Raw genomic sequence first — 22,647 nt, forward strand, 5'->3', positions numbered from 1 at the left:
CCTGGTTCTCAACCTTATTGAGACCAGGTCTTGGTAAATTCTTTTATAACCTTATATGCTCCAACAGTAAAAAAAAAAAAAGTTTATACTTACACAATAAAAGTATGGAAAAGGCCAACTATTTATAATGTGCCAGGAGGCTCTGAATGGGGTTGGGTGTCAGTGTGGGGATGAGGGTTCTGAGTGAGATTAAAGTACTCTGCATTAGACTTGGTGGCCTTGTAGAGGATGAGGTTCTGGAGGGGGCAGAGGTCTCTCAGGATCACTGGGGGCTTTGCAGGATACTGTGGAAGGGTAGGAGGCCATGTGGGATGCTAAGGGCTTTGTGAGGGCTGAGAGCTCTCAGGGGGCCAATGGCACTGTGGGGGAGGTTTAGGGGCACTACTGGCAAATATAAGAGTTTGGGAGCTATATGGGAATTGGGAGGTACTGTGGAAGATTAGGCGATCTGCAGATGGCTGAAAGTCCTGGAGGAAGAAGGCTGTTGCCTGGAAGCTGGCCATTATCCAGTGGTTGAGAACCACTGATATAGGCCATATATGTTATTCATGCTCTGACTTAATAGGAGTTAACCTAGTGTATGATTAGATGTTAGACATGCACACAGCTTCATCAAGGCAAATTATATCTGTAGGCAAAACCTTTTTTTACTTTTGGATAGAGGATAGGTTAGACAGGATTTTATTACTGTCTGTGTCCCCACTGGGAAGATTCACACTCTCTTTTTGTAGTGGTGACCACTGTCACCTAGAAAGAAAGTGAGGAAAAATCCAAACTTGTTGTCCCCAGAAAAAGAGGTAAGGGTAAACGGGGAGACCTTTTCCAATCGTTCAATTTTCCATGCACATGGCTGTACAGCATGTAGAGCCTGCATAATGATGTCCCTATTACCCTCAGCTGACATTTATTTTTTGGGGGGAGGGGGTATCTATTTCAGGTAGTTTTAGCTCATTTAATTCAGAATTCTGTATTTTTTAAATGTATTGTATTTGTGTACTGTCACGTTAACTTTTTCATTTTCCATCAGTTTTTTTTATCTCGTACTGTGAAAATATCAAGGCTTTGGAGGAGCCATTTCTGACACAAGAGCAAGTCTATGGTAAAAGAGTAAAAGAGGTTTTTTAACCTAAAGAGCCTTTTAAAGCCTATTACACTGAAAAGGCTACCAAAAGAACTTTGTAATTTCCCATTCTCCTATACACTTTGCCAAAATGGTGAGATTTCACTGAAATTTCACACTTTTTTTCAGGGAAATTAAAATGCTCAATTTTCTGTATCCATTGAGAGGCCATGTCATGCAAGTTTAAAATGTTCCCTTCAATAGGTATAAGTTATGCATCTGTCTATCACCCTGCATTTTATGTCCCATTGCATGGTGTGGCTTATTGTGGCAGCAGAGATCTGTGTGATTGAAGGGTAGCCAGTTATATGACTTTGATGGGTCACATGACTGGGCTGCTCTTTTATTTTATTTTCTTACAGGATTATCACTTATTCTTATTGTGCTTCCTGAAGTTGACAAAGCACATTTGTAAAATGTATCACTGTATTTATATGAAGGAAAATCACGAATGTGATTTTGAGAAATATGGAATCAGATTACAACGTCAAGTAAAATATTGCAATTCTTCTTTGGCTTAAAGTTTTGGATTGAGTGGAAATGGGTTAGACCAACTAAGATTTTTGATGCCCTTTGTGTCCCAGTTCAAGAGGTTCACTCTTTTTATTAGTCCTGTGACCATGATAACCAAAAGGGAAAGAAAAGCCCAATATATGAGCATTCCTCAGAACAGGAATAGAGGGGGTATCTTCCAGTAGATACACTAGGCTTGGTGACTACCAGGATTTCCCTCACTTTGTAGGGATTTCCTCTCACTTCCTGATGTGGATTTGGCACAGGGATAAAGGGAAATCTTCCCAATGGGAATGGGATGGCAAACAAAACAACCTTACAGGGGTTATAACTCGCCCTTACCTTATCCAAAATGAAAAAGAAAAAAATCTTTTGCCTTCACTAGTTTTATTGCTGGACTATCCTTTTGTAAATACTTTTTTGGTTTTCTTGCACCTGGCCTTTATTTAGCTTTCTAGATTTCGGTTCTGGGAACTTGTAGGCAGGTGTATTTTGTCCTCCCTGCCTAGGTGGTGCTGCTCTGCAGCCACCATGCATAGAGAGTGGAGGATAGAATGAACCTATGAGGCCTCCATAGGTGTCATCAGGAGAACAGCTGTCCATTTGGGTACTGCTACCCCAGGTGACCTCTGCGGTCACCTTTGATGGGGCAATGCTTATAAAAAGTACTGACTCACTGCAGTTGGCACGCATTTTGCGTGTGGTTACGTTAGGGACAGAAACCCACTTGCTAGTGAGAGTGTACATAGCGTAGGGAGAGGTTCCAGTGGAGGAGGGACAGAGTTGGGACTGTCCGCCTATTCTACAGATAGGATACTTCCCTCTTCAGTTACACGCCCGCCTTCCAGCTGCCCCCTCTGCCAGGTGTTTTCAGCATTAGTGTATCGCTCCAGGCTACTGTTACACAGTTCTCTGTAGATGTTGCTGACCAGACTGTTGCCATCACATTGGCTTTGTTACTGTTTTGTTGTGACTTTGACCTTAATACACTTCCTTGAAAATTCGGGTCTCTATGTGTGTCTTTCCCCCCCTCTGGGTATCCAGCGCTTGGGCCCTGCTTACACACTCATAATCAGTTTACATAAATTTGCACTGGAAAGGCACTTACATGGGAAATTTTCTATGGTGGGCTATGGTTATTGGGTCCAGAAACAGACAAATGCATTAAATATTTGTTTTTCTATATCCCCCAGTTATAGAATGCACAGTAATTCCTTACCATCTTTGTTACAAAGCAGTGAACTGTAAGACTTGTCTTGTAGGACTCCTCCAGGCTGTAAGTACAAATTAACAAAGTTTAGCTAAAAGAACAAAGGGGACCAAGAGCAAAGATGAGATTGATGATTGGGGTTGATTTACTAAAGGTAAATAGGCTGTGCACTTTGCAAAATGCAGTTGCACTCTGCAAGAGCAGTTGCTCCAGAGCTTAGTAGATGAGATAAAGCTTCATTTTGCAAAGAATACCCAATCACGTGCTAGGAAAATAAATAAAACAGCATTTTTGCCCACACATGATTGGATGATGGAAGTCGGCAGAGCTTCTGCTCATGTACTATGGTCTGGAGCAACTGCTTTTGCAGAGTGCAATTTTACAGTCTATGTGCCTTTAGTAAATCAACTCCAACTTGATTTACTAAAGGCAAATCCACTGTGCACTAGGAAGTGCAGTCACTGTAGATCTGAGGGGAAGATCTGAAATGAGGGGAAGCTCTGTTGATTTCTATCATCCAATCATGTGCAAGCAAAAAATGCTGTCCACCTCAATTTTTTTCTTTTTTCTCTCTTCTTTTTTCCTGTTTTGGATATGTTTTCCATATATATTTTTTATATATTTTTTCATTTATTATTGTATATACAGTACATACTTTTTTTTCATAAATGTTTTCTTTATATTTTTATATACATATTTATTTATATTCTTTTTTCTTTTTTCTTGTACATATATATAGATGCATAATTTCTTTTTTCTTTTTCCATTCTGTTATTGTTCTTGTATAATGGATCTATGCATTTATTTTATGTCCGTTTCATTGTTAGTCTATCAGTTTATCCCAGCCATGCATTGGATTATAATTCTGATTCCAACATGGCTGGGACACAGAAATGGTTCCACTGACCTCACTCACACCTGGGTTTCACACAGTGGGAGGTCCTATGTAACCGCTTCAATACAGGGCATTTTATTTATTCATTTATTTATTTCAGGTACTTATATAGCGCCGTCAATTTACGCAGCGCTTTTACATATATATTATACATTCACATCAGTCCCTATACCCTCAAGGAGCTTACAATCTAAGGTCCCTAACTCACATTCATACCTATACTATTTTCACCCCCTTCCTTCCCAGACCAATTTTTACTTTTCAGCGCTGTCGCACTTTAAACGACAATTGCGCGGTTGTGTGACGTTGTACCCAAACAAAATTGACGTCCTTTTTTTCCCACAAATAGAGCTTTCTTTTGGTGGTATTTGATCACCTCTGCAATTTTTATTTTTGCGCTATAAACAAAAGAAGAGCGACTATTTTGAAAAAAAAACACAATATTTTTTACTTTTTGCTATAATAAATATCCCAATTTAAAAAAAAAAAATTTTTTTCCTCAGTTTGGGACGATACCTATTCTTCTACATATATTTGGTAAAAAAAATCGCAATAAGCATATATTGATTGGTTTGCGCAAAAGTTATAGCGTCTACAAAATAGGGGATAGATTTATGGCATTTTTAAAAAAAAGTATTTATTTATTTTTTTTACTAGTAATAGCGGTGATCTGTGATTTTTTTTTTCATGACTGCGACATTATGGCGGACACATCGGACGCTTTTGACACATTTTTGGGACCATTCACATTTATACAGCGATCAATGCTATAAAATTGCATTGATTACTGTATAAATGTAACAGGCAGGGAAGGGGTTGACCACTAGGGGGGCACAAGGGGTTAATTATGTTTCCTAAGGGAGTGATTCTAACTGTAGGTGGAGGGGACGCACAATGGGAGGAGACCGATCAGTGTTCCTCTGTACTGGGAACACAGATCGGTCTCCTCTCAACTGACAGGACATGGATCTGTGTGTTTACACACACAGATCCACAGTTCGGCCCGGTTAACGGGCAATCGCGGGTACCCGGCGGCAATTGCGGCCGCCGGGCACACGCACCGGGTCCCGAGCATTGCCACACGTGCGCGCACCCCCTAGATGGCCAGGAATCCCAGGACGTCATATGACGGCCACCCAGGATGGGAGATCCCATCTGTGGCCGTCATTTGACTATGGCCCAGTAATGAAGTGAAACAAAAAATGGGGTTTGAAAGGGAAACCTGAACAGGGACCTCTGCAACTGGGTCCTGTCACTTTCAAAGGAATTAGGACTATTGCGGTACCGAAAGGGATGTAGGAAGACTTTGTTAAAAATGTAAAAAATTTATTTGAGATAACAATAAAAAGTCCTACAAAGGACACATCGTATACATTGTCATAATTTAACATACACAAAACAGTGATTGTTACAGCATTGTTGACACTTAGTTAGTAGGACTAATGCCCACACACAGATGCATGAACAGAGGTTGTATAATATAATACTTGCAGACGTGACCTCTACAGTTTCGCTGTCACAGCCGCTTCTTCAGGAGGCGTCTGATAGTATATAATCTACAAAGATTAAGAGAACAATACAGTATCAACATAACAAAAAAATATCAAAAAAATAATAACAAAAAAATGGACAAATGTCATAAAAAACACGCAATTAATGTTGGAGAACATATTTGAAATGTAGAAGTTGCACTCACCAACCTGTAACCACAAAGGTTTCTGGAGCGATACTGTGAGACGCCCTCAAAAGGCGTTTCCCCGGGGGCGAGCCAGGGAGGCAAATTTGGGTGAAACTATTATGGAAAAATGTAATGAAGACAAATTTAGAATTTTATCCGGCATGTGTTTTCCTTGAGAAACCACCCGGGAGTGGTTTGTAGATTATATACTATCAGACGCCTCCTGAAGAAGCGGCTGTGACCGCGAAACTGTAGAGGTCACGTCTGCAAGTATTATATTATACAACCTCTGTTCATGCATCTGTGTGGGCATTAGTCCTACTAACTAAGTGTCAACAATGCTGTAACAATCACTGTTTTGTGTATGTTAAATTATGACAATGTATACGATGTGTCCTTTGTAGGACTTTTTATTGTTATCTCAAATACATTTTTTACTTTTTAACAAAGTCTTCCTACATCCCTTTCGGTACCGCAATAGTCCTAATTCCTTTGAAAGCGAAAGGACCCAGTTGGAGAGGTTCCTGTTCAGGTTTCCCTTTCAAAATCCATTTTTTGTTTTACTCATATCCAGGATGATGGTACCTATTAATAATACTATACCTCTTCTTGTAAACCATGTGGCACATACTTGAATTCCAGTAATGAAGTGGTTAAGGAAGGTCAGCGCTTCATTTTAGGGCAATAATTAATTACATGATTCCGGTGTGAAACGTGTCTGCCTTGTTGCTGTCTCCCTTGGTGTGTCACTTTGTTTTATGGATAAAGTATCAAGAATAAAGTACTCATATTCGTATCTTGGTGTGCAGCCATTCCTTCTTTTTAAATCTACAGCGACTGCAATTCCAAGTGCACTTGCCTTTAGTAAATAAACCCCACAGTACCCATTAAGAGTTATTTTTTCTTAGACAAATCTTTGAAATGTTAAATCGAATTGGTTACTTTGGTCTACAGCAGTGGTCGCCAACCTTTTCCGACCTCCTGGACCACTGAACTCACAATTTTGAATCCCGTGGACCACTAACATGAATTTTGCATACCTTATACACACAATGCTCTGGCTCTCTTTCCCCTCCCCTGGATCACACTGCTTCCTTATACACACAATGCACATCTCTCTGCCCCCCTCTGCCCCCCCTCCACACTCTGCATCACACTGCTACCTTACACAGACTCATCATTGGATCTCACCTCTTTATCCAGCAATGTGCCTGAGCTCGGTGCTCCCTCCCAGTCTGTGATCATTGCTGCCATTAGAAGTCCCCTCCTTCTTCACCACTCTGTGCACTACTCTCGGCGCCTCCCTCCAAGTTCACAGGAGCCGGAACTAGACATGTGCATTGCCCAAAAAATTGTTCGTTTTTGTTTCATTTGTTTTTTGTGTTTTTTTTTCGTTTTTCGGGTCATTGGTTATGATCGCAATTTGTAAATTTGTAAATTCAAAAATTTGTAAATTTGAAAATTCACAAATTCGTAAATTCATAAAACTTGTACATTTGAAAATTTGTAAATTTGAAAATTCACAAATATGTAAATTCATAAAATTCATAAATTTGAAATTCGAAAATTCGAAAATAAGAAAGAAAATTCAAAAATTCTAAAGAACAAAAATCTGAAAATTCTAAATAACTAACTAATAATAATTAACTATTAAATTATAGGTATTGGAATTTCCTTTCGAATTTGGCTGTTAAACGAATACGAATTTATCCAAAGTTCAGAATTATACAAAATAACGAATGCTGCATCTAAACAAATGGAATGGATCAAATTAATAATAAATAATAATGATAAAAAGTTTTATTATTATTATTATTTATTAATAATTTGTTACGTTCCATTCGTTTAGATATGGAATTATTTCGGATAATTTGTAACTTTGGATAAATTCATATTCGTTACGTTCACTAACAGCCAAATTTGAAAGGAAATTCCAATACCTATAACTTTAGAGTTAGTTATTATTTCAGATTTTCGGGTTTTCAGATTTTCTTATTTCAGAATTTCCAAATTTCTGAATTTTCTAATTTCCAAATTCCTGAATTTCCTAATTTTTGAATTTCCTAATTTTTGAATTTCCTAATTTTCGAATTTCCTAATTTTCGCATTTCTGAATTTCCAAATTTTCAGTTTTTCAAATTTTTGAATTTTAGAAAAAATGTGTTAAATGGGTTTTCGTTCATTTGGATGTTTACAAATTAATGAATTTGTTGAAATTGGTTAAAAAACTAATTTGGAACTAAACGAATTGCATGTCTAGCAATGTCTAGCCGGAACTACAGAGGCGGCACCGGGTATCAATGCGCGCTAACAGTATTGAGAACAACACAGGAAACAACATTGGGTGGTATACATCCAGCACAATGCTGATTTGCAACAGAACCCCAAAATGTTCTCATGGACCACTAGTTGACAACCGCTGGTCTACAGCATTTAGCACAACTGCATTTTACCATAGGACTGCTAGAGTGACTTAAATAAATATAATAATTCCAATAATTTGGAATCAAGGGTCTTGTTTTCAGACAGTTTCTTGCATATATTTTAAGTGAGATAAAGATCTCTAGATTTTAGTGCAACCAATAATGTGTGTACATAGCATAAGGTAACAACTGCAAGACCAGAATTACAAATGTATTCTACCCTTTATATCACCTGAATAAAACTAAAAGAACTACAAGAATGAATTATCATGATACTAACCTGTACAAGAAGTGGCTTACTAATTGTATCAGAGCTGCCTTGTGTGGGGACAAAAGGTATTTCATTCTGACACAGGTCCAATGAGTTAACAGCTTCTGTCCTCACTGTAATATTTACTTTTCCTGGAAAGAAAGAAATATGCTAAAGTAATGAAATTGTAGCTATTAAGATCACCTAGCTAGGTGCACCTAAATCCTAAGTTTAGGTTGAATTAAAAAAAAAAAAAAGATTAGAACAAAGGATGGTAATTACATTTTTCTTGTGCTGGTGCCAGCTATCATAGTTGAAATCCAAAGTCCCATGCCCCCCCATACCTCACAGCCATAGAATTCCAGTGTTGCAGGGGTTAATACAAGTTTGGGGGGACTTGTCACAGGCGCTCGCCTAGAGTCCTTACTATGTCTGTCCTTTCTTCCTCCCTTCCTCCATTTATAAAAGCTGTACTAACGCTTCCATAAATGAAAAGCAATCTATGAAAGGAGAATAGGCAGGTGAACAATTCATAGAGGGTTTTTCATTCATGGAAGAAAAAGTACAGCTTCCATGAATGGAAGAGGGGGGCAGAGAGATTGTGCATAGTCAGCATTCTTGATGAGTGCCTGTGACAGGTACAGCCCTCATTTTAACTCCCCGCAGCACCAGAAGTACAGCTGCAGGGTATGGTGGGAGCAGAGGACTTCAGATTTGAATTTATGATAGCCAGAACCAGCACAAGCGACATTTTGCATTAAATGTAAGCATGGGCCCTTGTACTGATTTAAAGAAAAATGACCCAAACTTAGACTTTAACTGGGGCCTCAAGCAACATAACCTGCTTCAGACCACTATAACCAAAAGACAGGACTATAGCTAAATAAAGAGAAGAAAGAGTAGTTGAAGTTTGACTATTGGAAGCTCCCATTGTTGACTTGTTTAAGTACAGGCTCCCAGGTTGTTTATTTATTATGTACTAGGTCACTGACCTGGAACAAGCTTGTGGAATGAGGAGTTAAGACTATTGAGACTTCATTCCATACTTGTTTCAGGTCAGTAACTCACCAGGAAGTGAAACCAAGGTCGAACAGGATGGGCCGAACACCCCCCGGTTCGGTTCGCATCCAGAACATGCTAACGGACCGAATGTTCTCGCGAACATTCGAACACCGTTAAAGTCTATGGGACTCGAATGTGAGAAATCAAAAGTGCGAATTTTAAAGGCTAATATGCAAGTTATTGTCCTAAAAAGGGATTGGGACCCGGGTGCTGCCCCAGGGGATATGTATCAATGGAAAAAAAGTTTTAAAAACAGACGTTTTTTCAGGAGCAGTGATTTTAATGATGCTTAAAGTGAAAAAATAAAAGTGGAATATTCCTTTAAATATCATACCTGGTGGGGTGTCTATAGTATGACTGTAAAGTGGTGCATGTTTCCCGTGCTTAGAACAATCCGAGAGCAAAATTACATTTCTAAAGGAATAAAAGTAATTTAAAACTGCTTGAGGCTTTAATGTAATGTCGGGTCCTGGCAATATGGATAAAAATCTGTGAGAAAAATGGCATGGGTACCCCCCCAGCCCATTACCAGGCCCTTTGGGGCTTGTATGGATATTAAGGGGAACCCTGCACCTAAATTTAAAAAAGAAAAGGTGTTGGGCCCCCAGGCCCTATATACTCTGAACAGCAGTATGCAGGCGGTGCAAACAAGACAGGAAGTGTAGGTTTGTTCTTATGTAGAATCTGTTTGTAATCTGGAACAGGTACATTTTGTAAGCTCCAGCCAAAAGATGTATTTTAAATCTTTTTGGAAAACATAGGGAAGGGTTATCACCCCTGTAACATTTGTTTTGCTGTCTGTGCCCCTGTTCAGAAGATTTCACCTCACTTTCTGTCCCAATGCCAATTGGAAATTGAAAATTTGGCGTTTTTAAGGGAAACAAGGATTGGTAATAAATCAGTGGAGGAGACACCTTTTTCCCATATTAACTCTTACAGGAGAGAATTTCCCTTCCTAGGGGTAGATTTCCTATCACTTCCTGTTGTCTCCCTCCGTTTGTAAGTAGGAGTCATTTGTAAGTCGGATGTTTGAAAGTAGGGGACCGCCTGTATATACTATACGGACTGCCCTATACAGTCTGTGGAAAATTGGGCCTTAGGTGTTGGTGGTACCAGAACACTGTAAACCCTTACAGTTATGCCCCGTACACACGGTCGGACTTTGTTCGGACATTCCAACAACAAAATCCTAGGATTTTTTCCGACGGATGTTGGCTCAAACTTGTTTTGCCTACACACGGTCGCACAAAGCTGTCGGAATTTCCGATCGACAACCACGCGGTCACGTACACCACGTACGACGAGACTAGAAAAGGCCGGTTCAGAACCAAGCGCGGCACCCTTTGGGCTCCTTTTGCTAATCTCGTGTTAGTAAAAGTTTGGTGAGAGACGATTCGCGCTTTTTCAGACTCGTGGCTTTCAGATCGTTTTCTGCCGTTCAGTTTGTGCTTGTGGGTTTGTATCTGCTCTTCAGTGCGTGCAAGCAAGTTCCGCGTGACTTTAAGTAGTCATTGTATTCTTGTTCGTTCGTTACTGGTTTTCAGGTCGCTCTTCACAGGCCTTGCTGTTCTTCAGTGCGTTCTGTTACTTCGTTCTGAGCAGCCGACCGTTTTCTAGGCATGTTTCGTATGCGTACTCCTCGTAGAGTTCGTGCTGTGCGGGGGCTTGGTGTTGGGGTCCTGACCTTGACACAAGTCCAGTCCATGAACAGGGTGGGGAGGAGTTCATGGACCAAGAATTGGTTGCTTCAGCGTGACCAGCTCTGTCATATGCCTTTGCTCCGTGAGATCCGTGAGAATAATCCTGATGATTTCAGGAACTTTCTCAGGATGACGGACCCCGTATTTCACCGTTTGTTGGCTTCGCTGACCCCTTATATCAGCAGTCAGGATACCTGCATGAGGCAAGCCATCACTCCGGAGCAGAGGTTGGTCGCTACCCTGCGGTATTTGGCCACAGGGAGAAGTCTGCAGGACCTCAAGTTCTCGACAGGCATCTCCCCCCAGGTTCTTCTTTGTGGACATTTACTGCTTGTGTTTGAGCTGACCCTGACAGAAATGTGTGGAGTGCAGAAAATGTTGTGATTGTGTAACCTTATACAAAGCACTGTTGGCTGTTATTTACTAAATGCAAAGACACTTTTCACTACAAGTGCACTTGCAACTGCACTGAAACTGCACTTGTAGTGCAAAGTGGATTTGCCCTTAGGAAATAACCCCCATTTTCTCATAAAACAACAATTACATCACCCCAAAAGTGTTGTAGTGTTGAGACAATAATGCACACATTCTTGATGAGCAATCTTTTTAATACCTGCACAATCACATGTGCATTTACCAAAGGTTTTTCTGACTAACCAACATGTTTGTTGTATAACAATTTTTGTGGTGTCATTATCCAAAATCAAAATGTGCATTTTATAGAAAACAGGCCTGTGTAAAACCCACAAGAAAGACACAAGTCTTGATCTTACAAAGTTCACATTTGGTAGAACTTGAAGGTAATATCAGACATGAGTATTTAGGAACTGTGTTTGATATTGCGTTCAGATGGGGGGAATCACCCCAGGAAAAGCCAAATTTGGAAGATGCACACAAATTTCCCAATGTCAACATGTGCTATCTGCCATCACGGGGGATCAAGGGACGTGTTTTGGGGGAGCAAGCCCTTCCTCAACGCGACTTTATAATTGAGGAAGGGGTTGCACCCCCAAAACGCGTCCATTGATCTCCCATGATGGCAGATATCACATGTTGACACACTGTGTGCATCCTCCAAATTTGGCTTTGGGAAAAATCACAAAAACATTTCGCACAATGTAGCACACAAAAGAAGAAAGTGATTTGGAGGGGCTTTAAACTCGCCCCAAAACATCAATGATGTTTTTATATTTTGGAATAACATCATTGATGTTTTGCTTGATGTTTTCCAATTGTAAATTACACCCCATGATCTCCCCGATCAGGATCTGGGCACTTTCGGATGTGAAAGGATCTTCATCCACAACCTCACGATCACCTAAAAAGAGAGGAACCCAGAAATAAATTAGGTCTAAAAAATATGCCGCCATCCATCTTTATCTGAGTCTGTGGTCGCAGACACTCACCTGTTGTGGTGACTACTTCCACCACGTCTTCTTCCTCCTGCTCATCTTGTGTTGGGGGGATTTCCCCTTCTTCCAGAGGGGGGCACTGGTCTCCTCGGATGAGGGGTGTCCTCCGAGTCTTTTCTCCCCTATGTAAAACAAAAATGGTATACTTAGCACACAGATATTTGATGGCAGAACTATAAAGATGAAACATTGCTTGGAAGTGGGGTACAATTGTCTATTTTAGCTGAGTTCCAAGATGTAGCTTTTTTAGTGTCCTTTGTCAAGCTGCAATACTTTACCTGTTTGGTACAAGCTTCACAGATGTAGCCCCCCCCTATAGTATACACTGGAGCACCTGTGTGGCCCCCTAATAAAAATGGCGTTCTTGTGTCCCACACTAGTGCTCCAGCGTCCAGATGTGTAAACAGCTGCTGAGTGTCCTCTCCTTACACAGAATCTAGTTTGCATTTCATTCTAGTAACAAAGCCATCTACACAACCAAATTCTTTGAAGACAAGTATAGGGCCTCAAAATGCTGGCCAAATGCATATGGCCTAAACAATGGTATTTTATCGTCCGAAATAAAAATGTGTGATCCGAACGAATAATGTGCCCATGAACATGAAAGTTGCCATTTTAAACTGTACAACAGTTCCTAAAAGCACATGGAGCAGCGCAAATGTAATAAACACAAGAACAATAGGAACACAGCACAACTACTTACTTTTTTGCAGCACTCTCTGGATCTTTCTGTACTGCTCATGTTCTCGTAATTTCAGGTCCGACCACCGCTTCCTGAGCTGATCTTCGTACCTTGAATTTCCGGTGCAGACTTCTGACCACTTTCGCCATGATCTTGGCCTTTCGGACATTGTGGTTGGGGTAAGGCCCATACTTTCCATCATAGTCGGCCTTCTTCAGGATGTCCACCATCTCCAACATCTCCCCAAAGGACATATTTGAGTCCTTTAATCTCCTTCTGGATCGGGACGTTTCAGGCTCCGGCCTTTCCTCCTCCTCCTCGTTGCTGTAATTAGCACTATCCTGCTGTCTATCCGCCAGGTGCTCTTCCTCCACTGCGCCGAACGAAAAGGGGCGGGGAATAGAATAGAAAGAACGTCAGGGGCGGGCGGAGTTATACGCATGCGCAGTGTGTATAAATCGTAACGCGCGCGTCTTACGTACGATCTGTGAGCGGAGGAAGGAGCATCGGAGACGCCGATTGTGCTAACGAAGGTAGGATCTAAACTTGGGCCTATACTGCTTCGAAATGGAAGCCTATATTGTAACAAGATTAGGGGAGTTTGGCCTGACATTAGGGTTTGTCTTGTGTTGTGTCTTGCAGAGAAAATGGATGGGTTCAACGACCACAATTTCCTGCCCCTGTTTATTGACAAGTACAGGGAGCTGCCCTGTCTGTGGCAAGTGAGACACCCCCACTATAACCATAAACAGAAGAGGCAGGCAGCGCTGGAGAAACTGCTGGAGTTATTTAAAAGCTAAAATTGGTGGCCTGAGGAGCACTTATCTTAGGGAGCGCAAGAAGGTCACAGATTCCCAGAGGTCCGGAGCTGCAGCAGATGACATTTATGTGCCCAGGCTGTGGTACTATGAGAGACTGCGATTTCTGTCAGACCACACTGAAGTCAGGGAATCCCTCTCCACTCTTCCTTCCACTCTTCCTTCCACCCCAGCTGAGGCTTCCGATGTCCAACCTGGGCCTTCCAGCCAGGAAGAAGTGGAGGAGCCCAGCTGGAGTCAGGTATAGCATTCTTCGACAGATTTCTGGGCAATAAATAAATGATGTTTACTAGATGTTATTATTGATCATTAATTGCTGATTAAAAAAAGTGTTTTACATATCAATAGACAGTAGTGGGCACCCAAAATTGGGACAAGAATACAAAATGCTGGGCTCAGAAGGATAGTCTGTTATATTTGTTAACATTGAATTTGCAGCAGTCAGAAGGTGAAAATTGTGTGTGATTGATGTAAAAAAAAATAAAACTATGTCCCTTTTTCATACACAGGAAGACCTCAGCCAGGAGGAGGCTGTGGAATGTGGCAGTCAGGAGGAGGCGGGGATTATTAGTGTCAGCCAGGAGGAGGCGTGGATTATTAGTGTCAGCCAGGAGGAGGCGGGGATTAGTGGCAGCCAGGAGGAGGCGGGGCTAAGTGTCAGCCAAGAGAAGCCTCGGACAAGTCGCAGCCTGACTGAGTCTCAGGTTCCTCCCCTCCGCCTGCCACATAAACGAGCCAGGAAGGCCGCTCCCAGTCCTGTGCAGGATTCAGCATACAGGCTGATCCAGGAGGCTTCGGGGTCCCTCAGAGCCTTCCCCAGTCCTGAAGAGGCCTTTGCCTGCATGGCTGCCACCAAATTGCTGGGCATGCAGGAGGGCCAACGCAAGATCTCTGAGGACCTGATTTATAAAGTCCTTCATAAGGGGGAGAGTGGGGAACTGACACACAAGACGGATGTCATTGAGATGGACGATCCTCCTCCTCCTCCTCCTCCTGCTGCCACAACTCCACCACCACAGCCACCGCGTGGAAGGAGGCGTGGAAAGAAGACCAAAGAGTGATGACCCTGGGTTCAGTCTGGTCTGACAGAAGATGCAGTCTCTCGTATGACCACAGCCTGGGGACACAGATGTCATCTGCTGCTTTCAGGATCTCTGGGACTTCTGGACCAGACTGCCCTCCCTTAGATATGGACTCCTCAGGCCACCAATTTTGCTTTTAATTAATTGATGCTTCGCCCACTTCTGCAGTTTCTCCAGCGTTGCCTCCCTCTTTGTTTATAGTTGTGACCCCTTAATAAAATATTTTTAGGTAAATTCTACTCTCCTGTGTGTGTTTTCATCCAAAAAGGACAGTTTGTTGGTGACGATTCAGGTACATTTCTAACATAAAATGTGAAATTAACAAGGGACAACAACACCAAACAATCTCCTACAGATTAAATAGAACAACATATCAATGGTGTTGTGGGAACTTGTCACAAAAAACACACAAACATTTTCAGGGGAGTACAAATCAAAAGCACCAAAAAAAAAAAAATTAAAAAAGAGAAACACAAAAAAAGATTCTACATTAAAGTAAAAAAAAAAAAAAAAAAAAAAATATGTTGTCAGATGTGAGAAATCAAAATATATTGAGGGAATCCCGATAAATAGTAACGAAAGAAGTTTGTGAGAAGTGTGTGTAAATATGAGCAGCAAAACGACTTAATTCTTGTCACATTATAAAGAAGAAGAGTGTGCGCTGTATTAAACCATTTTTAACATTGCAGCGTGACGAAAGTGCTGTATCCATTGCGAACGCTAAGTTTACCAGAACGAGCTGTCCCGTGTCGGAATTTCTTCTGAGCATGCGTGGCACTTTGTGCGTCGGAACAGGCCACACACGGTCAGAATTGACGCGATCGGATTTTGTTGTCGGAAAATTTTATCTCCTGCTGTCCAACTTTGTATGTCAGAAAATCCGATGGAAAATGTCCGAAGGAGCCCACACGGTCGGAATTTCCGACAACACGCTCCGATCGGACAATGTCCATCGGAAAATCCGACCGTGTGTACGGGGCATTACTCTTGTCGGGCGCTGGAACGGGCCCTACTGTGAAATATTATATCAAGAATTGTAATTACATGCCCCTGTTGAACAGGGGCAGAAAAATTGGGCCTTAGGCGGTGGTGGTGGTGGTGGAGGTGGCACAACACTGTAAAGCCTCACAGATACATTTGTTGAGCGCAGGAACAGGCCCTGCTGTGAAATATTAGATCAAAAATGGTAATTACACGCCCCTGTTAAACAGGGGCATAAAAATTGGGCCTTAGGCAGTGGTGGTGGTGCCACAACACTGCAACCCCTCACAGATACTCTTGTTGAGCGCAGGAACAAGCCCTGCTGTGAAATATTGGATCAAAAATTGTAATTACACGCCCCTGTTAAAACCAAAAATGTTCTTAGATGCTATCAACATGAACATTGAGGAGGAATAGGATAGTCACTCAGCATAACAGGATAGTCACTCAGCATCAGCATAGGCAGTCTTGAAGGGATCTCACATTCATAAGAAAATGAATCGGTTACATTAGCATCAGGTGCTTGGTAGCTGGTGATCCAAGACTGATTCATTTTTATGAAGGTGAGCTGATCAACGATGAGTCGGTGGGCAGGTGCACTCTGATCAGTTACAAAGCCTCCAGCAGCACTGAATGTGCGTTCCGAAAGAACGCTGGATGCAGGACAGGCCAGTAGTTCAATTGCATACTGTGCAAATTCTGGCCAGTGATCCATCCTCAAGACCCAGTAACCCAGTGGATTTTTGGTTGGAAAGGTGTCCAAGTCTGATCTTGCCCCTAGGTGTTCCTGCACCATGTACAAAAGACGCTGGCGATGGTTGCTGGAACCGATCAGACCTTGGGGCTGCGGACTAAAAAATTGTCTGAATGCATCAGTCAGATGGCCACCTTTTCCACCGACTCCTTCTGTGACTGACCGAAGCCTCGCAACACGTTGTCCAGGAGGACCAGGAAAATGTAACCTCCCAGGCTCTGGAAACGCATTGCACAAACCTTTTCGCAAGGTCTCCTGAAGATGTTTCATCCTCTGCTCCCTCTGTGACGGCTGGATAAGTTCTGCCACCTTACCCTTGTAACGTGGATCAAGAAGGTTTGCCAGCCAGTACTGATCCCTCTCCTTGATACCACGAATCCGAGGGTCCTTTCACAGGCTTTGCAGGATCAGAGAGGCTATGCAGTGTAGGTTTGCTGAGGCATTCGGTCCGGAGTCCTCTGGGTCACTAAGGACGACCTGATTCACAGCCACCTCCTGCCAGCCACGTACAAGTCCATGGGTTTCTGGGGACTGGAAATGATCCCTTGAAGACTGCTGCTGATGCGGAGTGCCAGGCTCCACCTCCATGCTGACATGATCCTCCTCTTCCTGTGTGATAGGTGGGCCTGCAGGAATACTGTCTGGATAAAGGGGGCCTTGAGAGGTAAGGAAGTCCTCCTCTTCCTCCCTCTTTTCTGCCTCATGTGCCCTGTCCATTATTCCACACAGCGTGTGCTCCAATAGGTAGAAAAGAGGGACAGTATCACTGATGCATGCACTGTCACTGCTCGCCATCCTCGTGGCCTCCTTAAATGGTGATAGGACATTGCATGCATCCTTGATCATGAGCCACTGGCGTGGTGAAAAAAAGCCAAGCTCCACTGACCATGTTCTGGTGCCATACTCGCACAGGTAGTCATTGATGGCCCTCTGCTGTGTGTGCAGCCGCTGCAGCATTGCCAACGTTGAGTTCCACCTGGTGGGCATGTCACAGATGAGGCGGTTCTTAGGCAGGTTGCATTCCTTTTGGAGGTCAGCCAGCCGAGCACTGGCATTATATGACCGGCGGAATTGCCCACAGACTTTCCTGGCCTGCCTCAGGAGATCCTGTAAGCCCGGGTACCAGCACAAGAACCTCTGCACCACCAAATTAGGGACGTGAGCCAAACAGGGAACATGGGTGAAGTGTCCCTGTCGGAGGGCGGAGAGGAGGTTGGTGCCATCGTCGCAAACCACCATTTTTGGCTGAAGCTGGCATGGCGCCAACCACCTCTGAGCCTGCCTCTGCAGAGCTGCCAGAATCTCTGCCCCATTGTGGCTCCTGTCCCCTAAGCAGACCAACTCAAGCACCGCATGTCATCTTTTTGCCTGAGTGCTTGCGTAACCTCTAGAACGCTTACGGAGCACCGCTGGTTCCGAGGACAGATCTGCACAGGAAGAGGCCATAGAGGAAGAAGAAGAGGAGGGGGTGGAGGAGAGAGGTGTGGCAGAATCACCACTACCAGCATTTTGGAGGCGTGGTGGCCGAACAAGCTCCAGCAATACTGCACCCTGTCCTGCATCCTTCCCAGCTGCCAGCAGGGTTACCCAGTGCGCCATGAAAGAAAGGTAGCATCCCTGTCCATAATTCATTGACCATGAGTCAGCGGTAATATGCACCTTACCACTGACCGCCCTGTCCAACGAGGCCAAGACATTGCCTTCCACATGTTGGCAGAGAGCCAGAATGGCCTTCCGATAAAATAATTGGCATTTGGGAACCTGCCACTGAGGTACCACACATTCCACATATTCTCAAAAGGGGGCAGAGTCTACCAGCTGAAAAGGCAGCAGTTGGAGTGCTAGCAATTTAGCCAAACTAGCATTCAACCGCTGAGCATGTGGATGGCTGTGCATCCTCCTGAAGCATGTACTCTACACTGTGGTCGAACAATTCGGAGGACTCCTCAGGGCATGATGGTGGGGCTAGGGAAGGAGTGACTGATGACATTGAGCCGATGGAAGAGGCTGCTTTGGTAGCTGCATTGGCAGACAAAGTACCCTGAGCATGGGTGACAGAGGATGAGTAGGATGAGGATGGCTTGGTCATCCACTCTACCAACTCTTCTGCATGTTGTGGCTCAACACGGCCAGCTGCCGAAAAAAAGGACAAGCGTGCCCCATGGCCACATGCTGAGGATGCACCGTGTCCATGACCAGCACTGTTGGCTGTAGACACAGAGCCTGCTTGCCCTCTTTTAGTGGCCTGTGAGCATCTGCCTCTCTTTGGTGGCCTTCCAGACATACTGTACAATTAGATTAGCAAAACAACGCCTGAAGTTTACTAAAAACAGTACACCAGGAATGGCTTACAGTCAGGTATAGGCTTGGCTAGACTATATATATACAAGCCTATATATATATATATACACATCAAATGAACTGCCTGCCTGCCTGAAAGTGTCTTTGAACACGCACTCCAGGAAAATGGCCTACAGTCAGGTATAGGCATGGCTAGCCTATATATAGATAAAAGCCTGTATATATATATATATATATATATATATATATATATATATATATATATATACTGCAGCTCACTAAGTCACCTTCCTGAAAGTGTCTTTGAACACGTACTCTAGGAATGGCCTACAGTCAGGTATAGGCTTGGCTAGACTATATATATATATATAGATATAGATATATATATATCTATATATATATAGATATATATATATCTATATCTATATATATATATATATACACACACACACACTATACACAGAGCGAGATGCTCTGAACGGTCCAATAGTGCCAACAATCTTGTTCCTCCCACGGACCAATATGTAGAAACGAAGAGCAGGGATTGCTGCACAAATAATTTGTTTCCATAAAAAGTTACATTTCAAAGACATCGAACAAACACCAGATGCAGCTGGCTGTGACGTTTTGGGCTTTGACAGATAGCGCCCTTTCTCATAATCGTATGTCTGCCATACATCTGGCATACGATTGTGAGAAAGGGCGCTATCTGTATATATATATATATATATATATATGTATGGTGGCCTGAATTTATGGGAGGAGCCCGGGGGGTATTTAAGCAGCCCGCTCAACTGTGGTGCTTGTCGGTTTCCTGTGCGCGATATACGTCACTAGGCCGACTATTCGAATACCAGCGTCCGCAAGTTCTTGTCTCGCAATTTCCGTGCTCGAGAGTTTCGAAGTCCGTGTTACCGATTCGTAGTTCGTACCACGCGTCTGGCTCGGCTGTCGCAGGTAGGGTCCCGTCGGACTTTTGTTTTCACACATTGTTAGATATCATGTCACTAAACCGTGATATCAAACTCACGAATCACTCGAAAAATTTCACAACGTAACCGCAATGCATATCACTCGCACTATCATTATCTAACCATTTCTCGTTATTTGAAAAACCACCGCGACATAGACGTCGCTTCATTTCAGGCATGTCTAAATAGTTACCGTGCATCAGTAGATAAGACGCAGAGGCGTGCCCTTCTCCGCTACAGCTAGGAAAGGCAAGCTCTTCAAACTCCTCCTACCCCCACCAGCTGCAGCAGGACCCAGTACCCAGCAGGCATCTCTCCAGTTGATATCCTCTGCCATCTCACAACTTTACACTATGGTGTCGTCCCTGTCTCCCTCGGTCACGGACGTACAAACCAGGGTGGCACTCCTGGAGGCTCGGCCAGCCGCAGCTATTCCCGACCCAACCGCAACCCAAGCTTTAACACCCCTTCCTGCAGGTACCACATTGTGGAGCCCCATTGTCTACCCCTCCCATTTGGTTCCAACCAGCATCAGGAAGGACATCTTGGATGACAGGGACATCAACCTGGCCTCTCTCCTGATTTTTGTTCTCGATCTGGCAGAAAATAAGGCCTATACATGGGGTGACATATCGGTGGTCCTTAAAGCCAAAGACCCCAGACTGAATTGGAAATTATCTGTCCCAGAGTTCACCTTGGCCTTTGGCATGCTGAGAGATGTCCTATGTTCAGCCGCTCCCAGCAGAAGGGAAGAGCTAGACTTGTACCTCCATATGGTAGTAGACTTGGGCTACAAGTATGGAGGATTTTCCTTCTACGACTACCACCGTTCCTTTTCCGCAAAGGCGGCAGCCAGACTCACACAGTTTCAAACGACAACAAATTGGAGTCTCATGGACACAGAGCTGTTCTGCCGCCATTTTGCCGGCTTACACTCACCCCTGTGTGCGATTTGCCAGTCCTCCACTCACACTGCCACCTGATGCGCCAATGCGACAATCAGACGTCCCTTCAAATTTCCCTCTACCTCCGGTGCACTTCAGGGTCATTCGGCCCCTGAACAAACGCCTCAGGTGGACAAATTTGGACACCCAGTCCAAACTGTGGGAGGGGCAGCCATCTGCAATAATTACAACTACGGGTCCTGCAACTTCAGTCAGTGCCGCCTACTCCACATCTGCACCTTATGCCAAAGAGCACACCCAAGAAACTTGTGCGAAGTCAAACAACAGAAGAGGGCATGACTAAGCCGGATCAACGTCTTGTGGCTAGGACTCTACCTCACCTCACACCCCACCCCCTCCCTGGCCACCTACCTTATCCAGGGGTTCACAGTAGGGTTTCACAGCGGCCTCATTTCTCTACCCCACAGTACCTACGAATGTAGGAATCTTTGTTCAGCAGCCCTTGATGAACAGGCCATAGATCAGCTCTTACAGACAGAAGTAGACCAAGAGTTCGTTATAGGCCCTTTCACTCAGCCCCCTTTCAGCACTTGGAAAGTCAGCCCTATTGGGCTTGTCAAGGGCAAGTTCTCAAATAAATTACGTTTGGTGTATGACCTGTCTGCGCCTCATTCTTCCCACATTCCCAATCTCAATTCCCTGATCCCCTCCGAAGAATTCTCCCTAAAATATTCCTCCGTGGACATGGCAATTCAAGCAATCATCAAAGCAGGTACAGGCACCTGGCTCTCCAAAGCTGACATCTCGGATGCCTTCAAGCTCCTGCCTATCCACCCATCCCTTTGGTGCTGGCATGGTATCAAGTGGAAGGAGGCATACTATTTTGCTCAAAGAGTAGCCCTTGGCTCTTCGACACATTTGCTCAGTCCCTCGCTTGGATACTCTTACACAAGGCTCAGTGCCAAGAAGTCATCCACTACCTGGACGACTTCCTACTAATAGAACCACCCAGCAGGCCCCCAGGAGACCTCGACAAACTCACAGTTATATTTGGAAATCTCAACGTTCCCATCGCCAAGCACAAAGTCGACGGCCCAGCACACATCACCTTTCTCTGGGTCAACTTAGACACCTGCACCATGCAGGCCATGGTCTCAGGCCATGGTCTCAGGCAGGTCTCCCCCTCGACAAACTAACCCGCATTAGGGCAGTCCTTCACAAATTCACCCACACTAGGGGGTGTACCAAAAATCAGTTGCAATCTCTCCTGGGAATGCTTAATTTCACCATGCGAATTATTCCACAAGGCCGCACCTTCGTGTCACGTCTGCTGAGATTCCTGTCAGAAACACAAGACCCCGATCAGATCCTAAATCTAGACTCCGCAGCAATAGCGGACCTATCTATGTGGGAGGAATTCCTGTCCGCCTGGAATGGCATATCCCTATTTATACCCATGGTTTTGGCCCTTTCACCCCAGGTGGTGACAGATGCTGCAGGTTCTACAGGCTTCGCTGCAATTTTTGGCCACCAATGGCCACGGCAGACATTGTCAACAGACATCCACTGTTCATTTATTCCAGGCAAATACAATTTAGCTGCGGACACACTGTCACATTTTAATTACACCTCCTTTTTTAAAAAGGTTCCCGGAGCCAATCCAATGTCGGCCCCTATCCCTGTCTGGTCACAGCTGATCCTGGACTAGTAGAACATTTACAAGGAGCAACGCAGCTCATCAATCACTCACTCTCTCATAACACACTCAAAGCCTACCAGACAGCTTGGAAGGCGTTCAATAAATTCCTGGCACCCTGCCGCAAAGGAACAACAGATGTCAAGCAAGTACTGGCCTTCATTTCATATTGCCACACTCAGCTGGCCTTATCT

The 22,647-nt window shown here is 43.8% G+C and overlaps 1 protein-coding gene across 3 annotated transcripts in view; it reads right to left on the reverse strand.

Moving 5' to 3' along the window:
- LOC141105649 (alpha-2-macroglobulin-like protein 1) overlaps positions 1–22,647 on the reverse strand; it is a 583,128-nt gene that overhangs the window by 364,860 nt on the left and 195,621 nt on the right. For all 3 annotated transcript variants that reach the window (XM_073595625.1, XM_073595627.1, XM_073595626.1), the window contains exons 21-22: positions 8,120–8,241; positions 2,853–2,907 (exon numbers count right to left, since the gene is read on the reverse strand). In XM_073595625.1, the coding sequence (XP_073451726.1) occupies positions 2,853–2,907; positions 8,120–8,241 (177 nt within the window). The remainder of the gene's footprint in view (positions 1–2,852; positions 2,908–8,119; positions 8,242–22,647) is intronic.

This window comes from Aquarana catesbeiana, linkage group LG08 (assembly GCF_042186555.1).
Source record: "Aquarana catesbeiana isolate 2022-GZ linkage group LG08, ASM4218655v1, whole genome shotgun sequence".
Lineage (NCBI taxonomy): Eukaryota > Metazoa > Chordata > Amphibia > Anura > Ranidae > Aquarana > Aquarana catesbeiana.